The 16,389-nt window shown below is 52.1% G+C and overlaps 1 protein-coding gene across 2 annotated transcripts in view; it reads left to right on the forward strand.

The window, feature by feature from the left end:
* The window catches only part of Kif13b (kinesin family member 13B), a 147,439-nt gene extending 132,000 nt beyond the window's left edge, over window positions 1-15,439 (forward strand). Inside the window, exons 38-40 of one of the 2 annotated variants that reach the window (XM_041664373.1) lie at window positions 5,439-5,501; window positions 7,991-8,750; window positions 11,778-15,439. In XM_041664373.1, the coding sequence (XP_041520307.1) occupies window positions 5,439-5,501; window positions 7,991-8,750; window positions 11,778-12,043 (1,089 nt within the window). In that variant the 3' untranslated portion in view covers window positions 12,044-15,439. The remainder of the gene's footprint in view (window positions 1-5,438; window positions 5,502-7,990; window positions 8,751-11,777) is intronic. The other variant, XM_041664382.1, reaches the window with a different exon arrangement.
* Window positions 15,440-16,389: the final 950 nt, after the last annotated feature.

Consider the following 16,389-nt stretch of genomic DNA (forward strand, 5'->3'; position numbering starts at 1 on the left):
TGAGACATTGAATATTACAAAAATCTTCATTGGTGTCCTTGGCATTTGCAGTCAGGAGTGTCTGTTACCTCCCCTCCCCCGCCACCCCCAATGCAGAACATGGCACTGGTAGGAAGATGTCTGGGCACTTGAAGCAGGAACCCCAAAGGATCAAGAGGGAAACCCCACATCAGTCACTGCTTCTGATTCCAGAGAACGGGCCAGATGATTTTGGTTCCTGGTTTTGTGGCTCAGGATGTTGGCTCACAATCTTTTCTTTTGTGATGGAAGGTCTTCTTTGTGTGAGTGTACTCATAAAGAGTTGGGCTTCTCATTTTCATGGTGCGCGGTTCTGGTTGTAATCAGTTTCTGTCTGAGTTCCAGAAATGCAAAGATACTGCACGGAAAGAGGTGGCAGCTGACAAAATTGCTGTCTTTGACCTTCTGAGGCACATTTAGTAACGAATCTGGAAAATAATGAACTACAATTAATGAAACCCGCACCCGTGTTCAAGTATGTTTCTCAGACAGCACATACAGTAATTGAAAGGACTTCCTGCTCTCTAATTAGTTAGATTGAATTAATTTGCCATGATAGCTTTCTTCATGTTCTGGAAATCTGTGTTCCCATGAAGCTGTTGGTGTGCTTCAGAGCTTGAGACACCAAATGGCAATCTAGGGAATGAAAGGGTTAACACCAGTGACTTCCCACCAGCCACAGACAGCTCCCCTTCTGCTTACTTCCCTGTGCCTGCAGCTTTGGGTGGAGTGGCTGCAGGAGGTTTTGCTTCACATAGGGTATCCTGGGGCAGGGGACCACTGTCAGATAGTGCCACCCTGTTGAGGAAACTTGAGACCCAGGTAGGCTCGGCCCCTCCATCAGGCCTGGAGCCTAAGCTTTAGGTTATTGCATGGGCTGAATAGATTTCAGCTGAGTCTGATTAACAATAACCAAGTGATAGCGTTCATTGAATCACTGAATCAGAAAGTATTTAAAGAACCAGACAAACTCTGGGAAGAAAAGAGCCCCCTCTACCTATATCTCCTTGTCCTGCTCTTTCCTGTTTTAAAAGATGATCGTGGGCAGTGGGGATTGTGGGCTGCTTCAGAATAGGGAATTAGAAAGTCAAGTCCATGTCTTGCTGGTCTGCAAGGCAGAGTCCAGAAGGAAATGGGAAGACTGTTGAAGTTTGCATAAAACCCTCACAGGAATTGTGTGTTCATCAGAAATCTCAAGTCACCTCCTGTGATTGACAGAGCCATGTGGCGGGCAGGGTAATAGTGCCTTTGACAGAACCTGTCGTGGTCGGTCTGCCCCCTCCCCATGTGGAGAACACATGTAGTTGGATCACCACCTTCATGTGTGTGCCTTATGCTGGTGACAGGGTGATTCAAGGGCACTGTCGTGGCTGTCAGAACACCCACCTCTCCGTTTGCAATAGAGTCACCAGATGACACCGTCATGCCTGACACACACTGTCCACATCAGCCTGACACGCAGAGTGTAAAGTGGAAGGCAGCTGTGGGAACATGGATGTGGCAGACACCAGGCACTGAAGGTATCACCACCTTCCCTGAGCGTGCTTCTGCCCTCACTGTACCCCATCCTGCAGGCAGCGCTCTCTCCCCTCATGAACATGGTCCTTAGACACAGCTCTCCATTGATGAAGTTTCCCTGTAGCTTGGTCTTCAGTAGCATGTGCGTCTGTAACCAGGCACTGCTTTCATCAGAATCTTTAAAAGCTAGATGTTTCTAAAGCCCAACGTCTGGCTTTGTTTGCTTAAGCTTTCCTCATACCATCAGGAAGGTGAGCTGTTGGCTTCTGATTATTTGCAGGAAAAAATACAATTTACAACTCTTATAAAACTAATCCCTACTTGTATTTAAATCATTGATTAATATTTATTAAAATACAAGCTGAGTGTTATAGTTAGGCACCATTTTGATTAAATTGAGGGTAGTAGGTAAACCTTAGAAAAGGTTTATAGATAAGAAAAATGCATCTGAAAATTCAATATTCAGTAAGTTTAAAGTAATTAATTTTTCCTTTGGCCAACCTCTTGTTCTTTTTACCTGGCCTTATGCTAAAATTTATGAGGATCTTTCCCCACGATCTCTGTTTCATTCTCTGTGCTGTTTGTGAAGTAACTGATGTACATGTTTATCCATTGAGAAAACACAAAGACAGCAAACTCGTTGATGTCCTTCTAAGAGTAGAGGGCAAGATGTTCCTTCTGAGCTCTGTAGACAGAGGCACAGGCAGTGCCCAACGTGTGTGTGTGGCATGGGGAAGGGAGTGGTGTTCATCAAGCCAGGATTGACACTTTGAGGGCGAGCTGTGATCTTAGAAATGACTGTTACCACTTCCCGGAAACACTGCCAGGCTGTGGTGGCTGAACAGGGCTCTGTTGGGTCTCAGCAGTGTGCAGCAGGCCATGCACAGGCTCCTTTGGGTCACCAACTCAATCCAGCCATGGTGCTTTTGGCAGTAGGCTATGCCTGAGCCCTGGTTCTGGAGTGGGAAACAGATCATTGTATTCAGCCTTCTCGTGGGACTTCTTAATATTTATGGTTGTGAAATACTTTGCAGTCATTTTTATTAATAGTTACCAGATGTGTCATAAGGATTAATGAACTTATGATCTAAAATGTTTTGAGCTCCTGAAATAGAGGCAGTGTCTGTGCAGGGAATATGGAAAAGAGCATTAAGATGCAAACAGTTGAGCTCGAAGGGTGAAGCTATGTGTGGGAAGGAGCAGTGGCTCACATAAGGTCCAGTGTAGTTTGTAGATGGATCTGGTACCCTTACAGTGACCGCTGCACTCATCACAGGCCATTGTCTCACATGGGAGGCTCAGCCCTGCCCACCGTGCCCTCGTGTCTGGATGCACACAGTTCCTCTCAGCCTGGGTACTGGGTCTGACTTTTCCAGCCTCCAGACATCTTCCTCCTGAGCCTGAGTGCTCATTTCTGTGTCTCTGCCTTCTTGCCTCAGTTCAGGCCCTTAGCTCTCCATAGAGCCACTGAAACGACGTCTTAATTGATCCCCTCACACTGAATGTCTTCCCTTTCTAACCAGTCTCTCCAAGCACTCTTCTCACTGGCCCCATTTGGAGAGCAGCTGCCTTTTGTGCACTCACAGACTTCCCTACAGTGCTGACCCTCTTCCTCTGCCGGAGCTTCTCAAGACCCAGAAGGAGTAACTTCTCCTGGGGAGATGAATAGGAGGTGCCTTATACACAGTCCCATCCCTGCTGTCCGCCATGTTGCTCAGGCTGGCCCTGCATGGTCCCACGGTCCCTTCTCCTCTGCATCCCCTCAGCCTTAGATCCTTCCATCCTGGTATCCCTTCCACACGCTTCATTTTAGTCACTTGCTTACAACCCCCACCCCCATCACCACCAGATTGCCACTCCCTAATGAGAAAATGCTGCGGACATCGAGACCTTGAGAGTCTTCGGGAATGGTAACACATCAGAACCAGGGCTCGGTCTGCTAATTCCTGCAGCTGTTTTGTTAGGGAGCCACTGGAGCTTACAGTTGCTGAGTCATGAGGAGTCCGAGCGTCCTTCCACGCTCACTGTGACATCAGCAAATGTCTGTGCTAGTGGCCACTGTCCCATCCTGCTAGGCTTGTATGTTTTCATGCTCTAGTGGTGGCAGTTTCCACCTCAGAGGGACAATTCCCCAAATCTCATATGTTTCCAGTCAGACCCAACTGAATCTTGCAGTCTGAGCATGAGAAATAAACCTTGTACTGTCTTGAGTAAGAAACACACCCTGAAAACCTTTCTGTTTGGGTGGACTTTGATCTGCGGGGTTAAGAATAGAGGCAGCATCAGGTCTCCCGGACTCAGAGGTGGAGTGCGGGTGCACACAGAAGAGGACTCCACTCTCAGAGTGCCAGCTGCCCCGAGTGTGGTTGGGGGCTGGGGGCTGTGGAGGTGGTGCTAAGACCAAGAACTTTTCTTGTGGTCGAGGCATGGAGGAGGAGGCAGGGAGTCTTGGAGTTCAGGCTCTTTGAACTGCGTGACAGTGGCCCTGCTGCTACAGGACACCCTCTCGTGTCCACTGTCTCAGCCACATATGCTCCTAACTCGTTCCTCTGCCCACCCTCGTCCTTCCATCCTGCTCCTGTCTGCATTCTCCTCGGCACCTTCTTGGGGCCATCCCATCACTTTCAGTGGATAAAAGTAGCCCTGTGACCCATGTGGCTATGGTGTCACCTTTGCCAAAATGTGTGTGTGTGTGTGCGTGTGTGTGTGTGTGTGTGTATGTACATGTGTGTGAGTCATTTGCAAATGAGAGAAGGTGGACAGTCATGCTTAGGCCTGAAGGCCCTGTCTCACAGTCAGAACTACACAGAATTCTCAGGGCCTGTGATCCTGGGAACCAGAAGGAACTGAATGGAGGCTTGGTTAGTTTACGTTTCTGCTGTCTGAGCAGCGAGCAGTTGCCATACCCCTGGCTTTTCCTCCCTGGGGTCCTCTGGTAAATACTTCAACCCTTCTAGGTCAGAATGGTGACATGAGTCGTAGTAGAGCTGTGGCCACTGAACAGGGAGAGGGCAGCCCATGCTGTGCCCCCTGCCTAGTTGTTGTTCCTGAGCAGAGCTGGGGAAGGGGACACGGAAGCCAGAATTGGCAAGTGCTGGAGGCAGAAATGGTTCCTGGTTTCTTCCAGAGACCTTCACGCTGCTGTCTACCTCTTTGTCCCATACTGCTGAACTCACTGCAAGATGAACCTGGCTCCTGCTTCCTCCTTCTGACTTTACGCTTTTACCCAGATTCTCAGCTTTCCTCTAATGCTCCTTGAATCACGTGTTTGTAAGTCAAGAAGTCTTCTGCTGTGATGTTTCACCCCCTCTTTTGGGCTCTTCTCCCCGAATTTTCTTACTGCTATGTCTGCTTGACTGCAGCTGTCTTTCCTATCAGTCTGCACTGCACGGTCAGCGAGGCTCTCTGACTCTTGGCTGTCTTCTGCTTGCTCTGCTAGGAGTCAGGTGACTTCTCTTTTTTTCCCTAGCTTGGTTAGTCTGGGATGCCCAAGGCTGCCCATATGTTCTTGTCTGCTTGGTGCTCCAGCGAGAGAAGCTTCCTTCCTTCTCAGTCCTGTGACGTTACGTGCTCTGAGTGCGCTCAGGTTGTCTCCCAGCTCCTGACTCCTGCCCCAGTTACTCCGTGTAGAGACTTGCACTTAAACAGTCTATCCTTGGTCAGCATGTGTCTGTGACCACAGAGCAGCATGACACTTGTATGTATGTCTTGTCTCTGGCTGGGGCGAGCCTTCACTGGGTTCCTTTCTCTTGTGGTGTGGACCCTGGAACCCACAAGCCTAATTGGTAGGAGTGTGCTGGAGTTCCTGAGTGTTGTGATGTCTCCTAGTGACTCCTGGCAGCTTTCTGCTCTGTGCCCCTGTGCCCTTGGTGGGTCTCTCACTCATGCACTTGTCTCCTCAGCCTGTGCCCCGAATCTTGGTGCAGCCTACCTTCTCAGATGCCCGGGCAACGAGGACAGAGGAGGTGAGTCACCAGGTTGGGGCTGTTCCACTTGCAGAGGTGGCCCTGACACTAGCTAGGATCCTTTTGTCCACACCTGCCTTTCCCCCTTTGCTTCTCACTTTGATAATTAACTACAATGTAGGTCACTGTCTTCTCCCTGCACAGGCTCCTTGTTACACTTGGCTATTTTCAACCTGCTAATCATATGATTGCTAAAGTCTTTGGTGCTTGACTGCTAATGTAGTCTGTGCTTTAATAGCTCACTGCTAGGCAGAGGGGATTTCTATAAACAGAACCATCTCCTTGTGAGCATTTGCTTAATTCTCAGTTTTACATTTCATTCTGGTTCATGATATCTGTGTGAAGACTGATGCTAAGCTCGGAGGAAACCATCTCTTATGGTAGCACTCACCATCCCATGAACAGTAGGCCTCCCTTGTCCACTTCCCCCACGCCTCCAGTCTCGGGAGATGCCATGTCTTCACAGGGGAAGTTTACTCATTCAGTCAGCAGCAAACAGGGCCCAGTGGTTTGAAGGAAAAGTCCCCCTTCAGGCAGCATCCCATTTTGAAAGTGCCCTGTCACTCCAGTGCCTTCCTGGTGTCCTAGCCCTCTCAAGGAGTCCCTTCCCCTGGGAGCACAGTCGTTTGTTGTGTGGACAGTTTTGAACAAGAGCAGGACTCTCACTGGCAAGGCCACCTTCATCCTCATGGCCTCACGACCTCTGGACATTCCAGAGGCAGCAGTTAGGTTGCAAGTGACAGATCACCTTCAGCCATGAGGAACTGCTCGCGAGGTGCTGGCATGGTAGGCGGCAAGTATATCGTCTCCCCTTCTACCGTCTTTGGTCTGTGCCATCACTGTTTTGTCCCTTCGGTGGGGAACGTGGGCAAGCACTTCAACTTCCCTTGGCTTTACTGTAAATGACTGTGTCTATAGTTCCTGCAGTCTGCTTCCCACAGTGAATCAAGTGGGACACCTGCCACCTGAGGCTGTCTATGCCTCTCCTTCATGCTTCTCTATGGCCAGAGCAGCCTGGATGGAACTGGGGGTAAGCGTGGAAAAGGCCCTCTCTCAAAGCCACAGGGCATGTCCAGATTCTTTCGTAGCTCTGTGTATTCTACTCCCCACATCCAGCAGTAGCTAACTAGAGTAGGAAAGAATAAATAAAGCATGTCTAAGTTGCGGAAGAAAAATGATTGAAGGATTGCTTAATCTCTCAGCATATTTATGGCGATGACAGTTATTGATCTGCTAGATTGAGTAAGTTTTCAGTGAGAGCCCCATCACAAAAATGGGCTGTTAATCTCGAGAGGTGCCGTTAATTCCCTCTCCAGAAAGGGCGCCTTGTGGGCAGCGAAGGCTTCTGGAAGCAGGAATATAAATGACAATTCACGGGAAATGCGTGATTTATCAGACTGCTGCGTTAAGCCAAGAAACTGGAAAAGACGTATAGATCTTAGCTGCTTCCCAGTTCAAATAAATCCTGTATTTCAATGGGAAAGTGACCACAGCTGTACATAAATATTGAGATGCAGCTTCCCTTTCCCTGTGCAGCCTCTCACCTTGTTTCCTTCCCACCGTTGTCCCTGGCATGTGGGTACAGAATTGGGAGTTGGTGCTCTGCTCCCTCAGGCAGCCTTAGTTATCTTTTAAAAGAGTGTCCTACACTCACTTCCCAAACACTGGGCCTAGCAGGTGCCCTGCCATTACTGCAACATGCTAGCTTTGTCTGTCTCTTCCATCTGGTAACTCGGACAGAGATGTGAAAGGCCATTGCCCCTGGCTCTGTCCTTGCTTGTGAAAAACCCTGACCCATGTCCCAGGATTAGAGGGCCCCAGCCCCGACACCGACAGCCAGGAAAGCCAGCTTCTAGAGAAAGAGTCATGGCCACAGGAGTCCTGGGTCCCCTCCTTATCCTTGACTCCCAGCCTGAGCACCCCACCCAGCACTGTCTGAGGTCAGTGCCTCCTGGTATCTGCATTGCTTGCTAAAGCACTTTCAGATCCTCTAGTGAGGTCATCCTTTGGATTTGACCAGAGAAAAGTGCTCCTTTGCCCTCTTTATTGTGTGTTTCTGTCTCACTGTGAGAACAGTGGTGGGTGAAGGCGTCTGCTTCCATGGGAACAGTTACCTGAGACCAGGAAAGCTGGGACAGGCATAGTGAGGTTAAGTGTGTACTGCTTCGTGCTCCCTGGAACAAGGAGCCATCCACGAGCACGAGTGCAGGGATGAACATCTCTGTGGAAGATGAGCTGCAAATGCAGTAGGGCTTGTACCATGTTGCTCGGCCACTCCTGAACACAGATATATAGCTCAGGCCTCACCTGGCATTTGGCTCCAGGGCCAAGCAAGCTCTGGCTATGTTTCCTTCAGATGTGTGCTGTCCCTCAGCCTGGAACAGCTCCTACCCAGGCTTCAACATAGAGCTGGTAGAGCTAGCCTGTGCTTTGATTGTGTGGGAAGGCCTTTTTCAACTCTCCTCAGTATATCTTTTGCCCTTCTGCAGGCTCAAGGAGGCAGCCCAGTGCCTGGTGGGGCTTTGGAGTCCGTGGTGCAGATGGCGGTCCCTGCAGTAAAGATCTGTGACAAACCTGTCAAAGTGTCTTCCTCGCCATCTACCATGGTGGTTACTCAGCCCCCAGAAGGGCAAGATGGCCCCCCCAGTCCCTTGAGTGAAGCTTCCAGTGGCTACTTTTCCCACAGTGTCTCCACTGCCACCCTGTCAGAAACATTCACCCTAGGCCTGGACACCACAGGCCCTGGCAACCAGACACCTGGGTCTCCCCCTGCCCTGAGTCAGGTCACCCCAGAGCCTGAGCTGGCTTTCCTCTCCTGTTCTAAGAGCCATCCACCTGCCCTGGAAGAGCCCCAGGTACTGCCTGCCACACCTTCTCAAAGCATAGAGCTGGAGGTTCCCAGACCACCCCTTCTTTCTGAACCTACGTCTACTGTGCCCACATCCCCATTCAGAATCCGGAAAGTGCGGACCTCAGAGCTTAAGTCCTTCACAGGCATGCTGGGGGGTGCCTCCTCTGGAGCTGAGGAGGACCCACTGGCTTCAGAAGAGCCCAGCCATGCTGGGGGACAAGCCCTGGGGAGGCTAGAAGTGACATCTGACTCTGAGGAGGCCAGTGAAGTCCCTGAGTGGCTCAAGGAGGGAGAGTATGTTGTTGTGGGCACCAGCAAGACCGGCATCGTGAGGTACATTGGACCCACTGACTTCCAGGAGGGGACATGGATTGGTGTGGAGCTGGACCTGCCTTCAGGTGAGTGGGCTGTGGGTGCTCCTGCTGAACGTGCCCCTGGGATGTGCCCAGTGACATCAGTCACACTCTTCAAGCCCCCTGACCCTTCATAAACCAATGCTAGCATGTCTAAGGTCTCTAAAACATCAGAGACCCAAGGGTCACCAAAAACCACTATGAACTTGGTGTAATGCTTTTTACATCTGGCTGTGTGGCCGAGACTGGTTTAGAAAGACTTGGGCCCAACAATCCTCTTGCTGTAGCCTCACCATTACCTGGGGCTATAGCTGGTTGCCACCACGCCCAGCATTCTCTGTAAAGTGGCAGTAGCACTACCCCAGGCTGCATTCAGTGCTCTTGAGACTCCAGGAGCTGGTTGCTCGAGGGAAGGTGGAGTGTTGAGGACTCTTGACTCTCAGGGCCAACTGCAGAGCTCAGAAGTGGTCAGAAAGCAGGGGAGGTCCTAAAGAATCACTTGCCAGACTTCTATCCAGACATTTCCCAGTGCTGTTTTCTCCCTCAGGAGTAGACTCTAGGGGCCCAGCACCCTGGCCTCTCAGGCCCTTCCATCCCTGTTGCAGATGCAGGCCAGGCTTTATTGGGTACTCATTTCCCACCTGCGCCAGTGAAACCTGCAGTTCAGTGCTTTTGAGCATACCTGCTGAGCTGGCCGCCATCACTGGGCTCTGTATTGTCACATACTTGTCACCTCCCAGGGAAATCTCATGTCCCAGCCCTGGGTTACAGCTAATCTGCTTTTTGTCTGCAAGTTTATGGGAGGCCATGATCTGGGCTTGGCTTCTTTCCTAACGTGTGGCCAGGGTCCCCTTCTGTGGTGGGGCCATTGCAGCTCCTTCCTGTTTATGGCTGAGCTCTGCTGCATGGATGTCTGTGCTCTTAGGCTGCTCTCAGAGCAGGCTGAGGACAGCCACATGGACGCAGGGGCCCATCCCTCTTGCTCAGCGTTGAGCGTGTGCAGAGGGCAGATGGTTTCCAGAGTGGTGGCCCCCTCGCAGTGCTGGAGGGCCAGGTGTGAGCATCTTCTCCCTTTTGGAGCACAGAGAGTTCATTGGTCTGGGCAGGGGAGAGATGAGAGTGCAGCGTTTGGACTGCAGGGACACTGTGGCTGAGGTGTGCAGTCCACTGGTCCTGCAGCAATAACTGCCCAGGCTGCCACGAGAGAGCTGGCTCCCTGCCACTGTCTGGACACTCAGAGCTAGCAGTTTTTGCCAGGGTGGACTCCAGCCTTTAGGAGGGCACTCTCAGAGCCCAGCACTAGGCCCTGCTGTCTCTCCACCAGCCTGTGACCTCATAGGCCCATTCATTTCTAACTGCAGGCGCAGGCCAAAATGATACCCTTGTCCCTGAGCCAAATGCTTCCTTTGAAGTCACTGTCTTTAAAAATAATCTGACACAGAATAGCTTGATTGGAAGTGGCTCAGGATGATAGCTGCCGCACGGCTGGGAAAAATTTCAGATCTGCTCTTTGCAACGTGCAAAGGGGGATTCAGGAAGAACTTTGTGTCTTGTGTCTGCAGCTGAACTCCAGAATTAAAGAGAATTAGTAAATAATTTACTAACAGGAGCTACCTAAGCACATGCTTTTGTTCACATCGCTGTGCTAGGTTCAAATTCACCATCATGATGGTGAGCGACATCCCCCACTTGACTTTTAACTGTGCAGAGGGGAAAATGCTACAGGAATAAGATTCTGATGGGAACAAGCACTGTGAGGGAAAGAAGTGTGCTGAGAAAGGAGGAGGGCAGCTGTCAGGAATGCCACGAGCTATTCAGAGAAACAAAGGACGCAGGAAGCAGAGCTGGGAAGGCTGCTGCCATCAGGGTGGGGCAGGGCAGCATGGCAGCACTCCTGAGTGTGGCCCAGCTCCCTGTGTGTGAGGACCAGCAGGAAGACAGCTCTGAGGCCTGAGGGGTGCCTGGTGCCTGCATCTAAGGGTTTGTGGGAGTTAGTGCACTTTGGTCAGGGCTTGAAAAGATCACTTCTTGCAGAATATACATGGGGAGTAATGGGAACAGGAAGTTTACTGTGAGGAGTGGCAGTTGTATGGGCTGGAGAGGATTGTGGGTAAGGTTGTGGGAGGTGTGGTGAACAGTGGTCAGGGTTGGGGAAGATGTGTAGAAGCCGGGGACAGATGGTCAAAGGGGGATCATTTGGGAGGAGTGTCAAGGTGACAGATAGTGTGTGACGTCAGAACAGGTCACGAGGGGCCAGAGAGCTGCACGTCAGGAAATCAGGGAAGGACCCTGTCTCACGTGATCCATGCTAGGTGCTCTGGAGGTCCAACTGGGGAGTCATGCCTGGACTGAGCTGTGGTCTGCATGCAGCCAGCTGGGCCCTTAGCTGAGACCAGATGAGGCGGAGCTGGGGTGAGAGGTAGCCAGTTAAGAGATTGTGGCAGTGACCAAAAGGGTTATGTGTGAGGATGTTTGAAGAGAGGCAGAGCGACCACTGCAGGCCCTGGCTACTTCCCAGAGATGAGCAGGCAAGGCAGGCACTAAAAGAAAGATAACCTGGTTACCATGGCTCCCGGGTGGGCTCTTCCCTGTCTACTCCGTCTCCCTCTCACATCCCCTACTCACCTGTCAGAGGAAGTTGTTGCTCCTACAGTTCTTGACAGCCCAGTGTGGCATCTGCCAGCCTACTGTGTGGCATCTGCTGACACACTCTGCCATGATTTTGCCAGCTTCTTGGATGAATCTGGGTCACCTGCCCTCCTAAGCTTACGTTTGCGTTCTCAGGAAAGGGACTGGTGCTCCTGGAGGAACAAGAGCCAGCTCTGCCTTGGTGGCCTCCCCAGTCCTCAGCAGGTCTCTGTCCAAGGCTTATTATCTCATGCTTGAGAGCACAGGGCTAAGGGTCTGTGGGTCCCTGGTGCCACTGTTTGCTGTCTTGAGAGGCTGCTGCTCTGCTCTAGGCTCACTGAACCACCTGTTTTCTGGGTTGGGTGGTGGCATGGGGGTGGGCATGTTGGGCACAGTGAGGAAGGTAACATGGCGCCTCCGTGACACATCCTCCTTTTCCCACAGGAAAGAATGATGGCTCCATTGGCGGGAAGCAGTATTTCAAGTGCAACCCTGGCTATGGGCTTCTGGTGAGACCGGGCCGAGTCCGCAGGGCTACAGGCCCTGGGCGCAGGCGCAGTGCAGGGCTTCAGCCTCAGGGAGCCCCAGAGGCCCGCAGGAGTGCTACCATCTCGGGCTCTGCCACCAACCTGGCCTCACTAACAGCTGCATTGGCCAAGGGCGACAGGAGCCACAAGAATCCTGAGAACCGGAAGTCCTGGGCCAGCTGAATTGCACCCCACTCCTGGTGGACACTGATGGGAAGGGGGAGACCTTCTGGTACCTCCCTGGAGGACGCCCTTTCCATGGGAGCAAGGCCATGAATGCTTTTTGCACGATGCAGGGATGGTGGGCAACCTGGTTCTCCGTCCTCCCTGGGAATCTGGAAGCTGCATTTCTTCCTCTACTTGATGAAGGCAGAGGCTCCTCAGCTGCGCTTCTCCAGCTGGGGGGGGGAAGGTTTTGGGAGCCCAGAGACTTTGAGGGATGGTAGTTGGCTGGCAGGGCTGGAATCAGGCCAGTTCCTCCCTGCCTGCTTGAAATGGGGGGAGGGGTCCCAGCCAGGTTTGTAGGGCTCCCCTTTTCCTTATTCTGCTGACTTTACTAATGTCTTAATTTAAATAATGACCCTAACTAGTGTCTTGCCCTCCACAGACAGGAGTTCCCTCTTGTGCCTGGGGAGCAGCCCGTACCACTCTCAGTGCATCAGTCTCCCTAACCCATGTCCATCCTTCTGCTTGGCACACGGGGTTGCTGGGAGGCATCTTGGCTGGTGTCCAGTCTTTATACCAGAAAGTCTCTCCTTTTGGCTATTCATTCCCTAACAGGATGCTTGAACTATATTTATTTAATTTATTCTTTTCAAAAGCTGAAATAATCAGTGACCCCCAGCCGCTGCCTGTCCCAGCTTATCTGCCTAGGGCCTGCCTTGCACTCACTGCCTCTGGCTGCCTGGAGCTGCAGCCTTTTGGAGGGTGGCTGCTGGAGGGGGCCAGCAGATGAAGCCACTCTTCTGTTGCTAGATTGCAGATACACCATGGCCTTATTGTCACCGGGGTGAAGGCAGGCCCAGGGGCTTGACACAGCTCAAGCCCTTAGTACCTTGTTTCAGGAAACAGCTGGATAGTGTTTGACTCAGGGCAGTTCCTAAACCCTGACTACACCTGTGGGCCACCAGCTGGGCAGGCAGCGGTGAGGGGAGGTCTGCCCTCCATTTTCCTTCCTTGGATATATGCTGCAGTCATGGTAGATCCCAGGACATGACCACCTCCTCCCTGGAATGTGTGTGTGGGCTGAGCAGGCAGCTCGAAGCCACCCAGTCCTGTTGTCCCAGGTTCTGCCCTGTTCTTCAGCTCAGAATGGAAGTTATTCTTGGCAGCTTGTTGTAAGTTTTGACCCTCAGAGTCTTTGATTTTTCGAGACAGGGTTTCTTTGCATAACAGTCCTGGCTATCCTGGAACTTTGTAGAACAGGCTGGCCTCAAACTCTCTGACCCTAAAGAACCACCCCCAGAAGGCTTTTGTTGGGGAATGGGTTTAGTGGCCCTTCAGATCACCTCAGCCTCCCCAGCCCTGTGGCCTCCATGCTAGTGTTGCTGGCACTCAGTCTGGACAGTCTGTGTTGTCTGATTATTAGCCCAGTATAAACCTCACTGCATCTGCGTGCCCAGACCGAGCAGAGGCTGATTCAGGGCAACAGAAGGATGGCGGTCTCCCTGGCAGAGCCGCAGACCCTGCCTTGTGCCTGCATGGAAGCCCCAGCAGGGGTGGGGTGTTGAGAGTCATACTCTGCTCTAGTCACCAGGGGGCCTGGCTGGCAGAGGTCTGTCTGGAGAGACCTGCCTCTTATCTCCTGGAACAGCACAGATGAGGCAGGCACCAGGCCTCGTAACTCCTTCAGCTGGCATTTTGGGGATCCCCTCTAGATGTGTGTTGCTGAGCTAGCACTGCCAGTTCTGCCTGGCTTGTTCTTGGGGCCAGCACAGAAGTTCTCGATTGTGTTTCAGTTAGAGGTTTTGTCCAGTCAGCGTCCATGCTGTCCCCCAGAGAGCAGTGCAGTCATTCTCTGAAGGGGCCAGAGTCCCAGAGTATCTCCTCCCTCTGGGGCGGCCATGCAGTGTGTGCTAGGGAGAGCAGTTCCTGTAGGCATAAGGCCAGTATTGTTATGCTGGGGGAAGGGACATTATGCCATCTGTGACTAAAACAGGATGTAAAGGGATTGCTGACTTCATCTTGTTAGCTGGGGCTCTCCAGAGCAGTGCAAGTCCTGAGTGATCCAGCTCGACCAGCTGTTGTCTGGTGGTTCTGGGACCTTCTCTCCTTCCAGCCCACTTTCCTCCCAGCTCCTTGGACCTGAGGTTCCCCAGCCCTCCCCACTCCCAAGCTGCTGAAAAGCACCATTCCCACGGGGCCCTGCAGGACAGCCTTCAGGTGAAGCGCTCCAGCTTCCTAGGTAGCTGGCCCAAACACGGCCAGGACTGCTCGGCCCTCAAGTGGTTGGTGCTGGGGCCCAACTGTGGGCTGTGTTTTGTAAGGGCAGTCTGCCTTCACAGAAGGCTCCTCGCTCTCACGTACCTTGGTGCTTCACGCCTTTAATGGGAGTGAAGTTTGGAGCCTCATGCTGGCAAGTTTATCTTCATGGGTGTTTCTTATGAGCCGTCCCTGTAGCTGAGAGGACCCTGTGTGTGTGTCTGCTATGAGGGTAGGGAGGTGACCGCAGGAAAGCTGGCGCTTCAGGGTCGGTCTGAAGAGATGGAGCCTAGGTCTTTGCAGGCCTGCAGGGCTTGCTGCACCCTCATGTCCCCTGCTGACTGGGCTGCTATACTAGATGAGGCCACACGGGCCAGCTGCAGCCTCGATCTGTTACTCCATGCTTTTCTGGAGCAGGCTGACACTAACTTGCAGCTGGAAAGTGGTGATGTATAGGGGTCATGGTCGCTAAAATATCAGGTCGTTTAGGCAGGTAGTGGGTGTGTAGTTGGGGCCCAGGACTAAGGGGCAGAGGGCCATTGTTTCTGGGTTGTGTTTAGGGACATGGCCCCTGAGGAGCTGCAGAGATAAAGATGGTGTCTCCACATCTGTGGTCTTCCCCACCACTTCTCATACCTTAGAGGCTCCATGTGGGAAGCAGGTGAGTGGCTCACACAGCATTAACCCACCTGCCCAAGCTGCCTGTGTATGCGGTGTGTTGTGCATGGAGGGTGATTTGAAGCTTCTTGTGCCTCAAGGCCCAGGCCACCTCAGGTTGAGACTATAGGGCCATCTCTAGTGCCTTCCTTGGGGCCAGTGTCTAGCCTGTGCTTCCAGCCCCAGACACTACCCAAAGCATCTTTCTTTTAAAATCTGTGGTGCCTTCCTGGTGGGCTGTGGATATCCATGGTGTGGGGAGAGTTGGGAACAGCACGGGTGTGTGGATCATATAAATACGAGCTCACATGAAGTGATGTTGATTCCAGGATTACAGTGATTTGGTGCATATTAAATGGGAATTGAAAATCCAAAGACTCTGTAATGAATAGTAAAGATGATGATTTATGTTGTACGATGAACCAAACTACTGTAATTTTGTACCATAAATGCCTTTCTATCAAGTGACCAACAGCTTCTAAATAAAGCCAGATGGTTTCTTGCTTATGTCTGAGGTCAGTCCTAGCTGTTCTTCTCTTCCCTCACCTCGGGCTTTGCTCACTGTTCTGTCCCTTGGTGCTGGTCCCAGGGCTTTTCAAGATGGACAAGAGGAGTTCAAAGAGCAGCAGGCCCCAGGGCACAGACTTCTGTGCTCCATAGATTTGGAAGTAACCGGGCTTCAGGGCTAGCTAAGCACAGGTGGCAGTGTGGATGTGCGGGTCCTCAGCTGTCAGGCAGGGCCGTCACCATCTGCTTCAGCCTGTGGGATAGGCCCCACTCTGGACTCAACTAGAGAGCGAAGAGCCCTTCTACTGCTGCAGACATGGACATACCCTGGAACAGCTGTTTTAGGAAAGAGGCATCAATTAGGGCTGTGGCTGGCCAGCAGGGATGGATCAAGTCCCTTTGGGCTGTGGAACCTGACTTTAGGCCTGCTTACCAGGATGCCTCTGCTTCCCCTGGAGCGCCATTTTCAGCAGACAGGACTTGCTGTGTTTTTCTCCCTGGCAGTGCATCATTCTGCCCAACTCTGGTAGGTAGAATGTCCTGGGAATGCAGGGTCAAGGCCACAGCCACAGGCAGCTCTGTCTGCACAGGGCTTGTTTATATTCCCAAGTGCGGCAGAGTTATTCTCAGACATAAGCTCTGCCAAGAGGGACAGGAGTGTGGCAGCCAGGGGCAGTCCTGTGAAAGATGAGGCAGGATTCTGAATGGAACTGATCCAGCCTTGGATGGGTGAGGGGTGGGGTGGATACATCATCTTTCCTAGGCTGCTGTTACCTGGCAGGAGCAGGAGTCTAGGCTGTACCAAGCCCTGGCATGGGCTCTAGTGGCTGTCACACTTGATCCACTCTTTGCTTACTGAGTTACTCAAGGAACGTGTGCATCAATCCTGAGCCTGGAGTGTGGCCAGCGCCAGGGCCTGGAGGGGCTGAGGAAGCCACTCTTGG

This window comes from Microtus oregoni, unplaced genomic scaffold (assembly GCF_018167655.1).
Source record: "Microtus oregoni isolate MIOR12 unplaced genomic scaffold, Mior012 000001F_ref0000356, whole genome shotgun sequence".
In the NCBI taxonomy this organism is placed as follows: Eukaryota; Metazoa; Chordata; class Mammalia; order Rodentia; family Cricetidae; genus Microtus; species Microtus oregoni.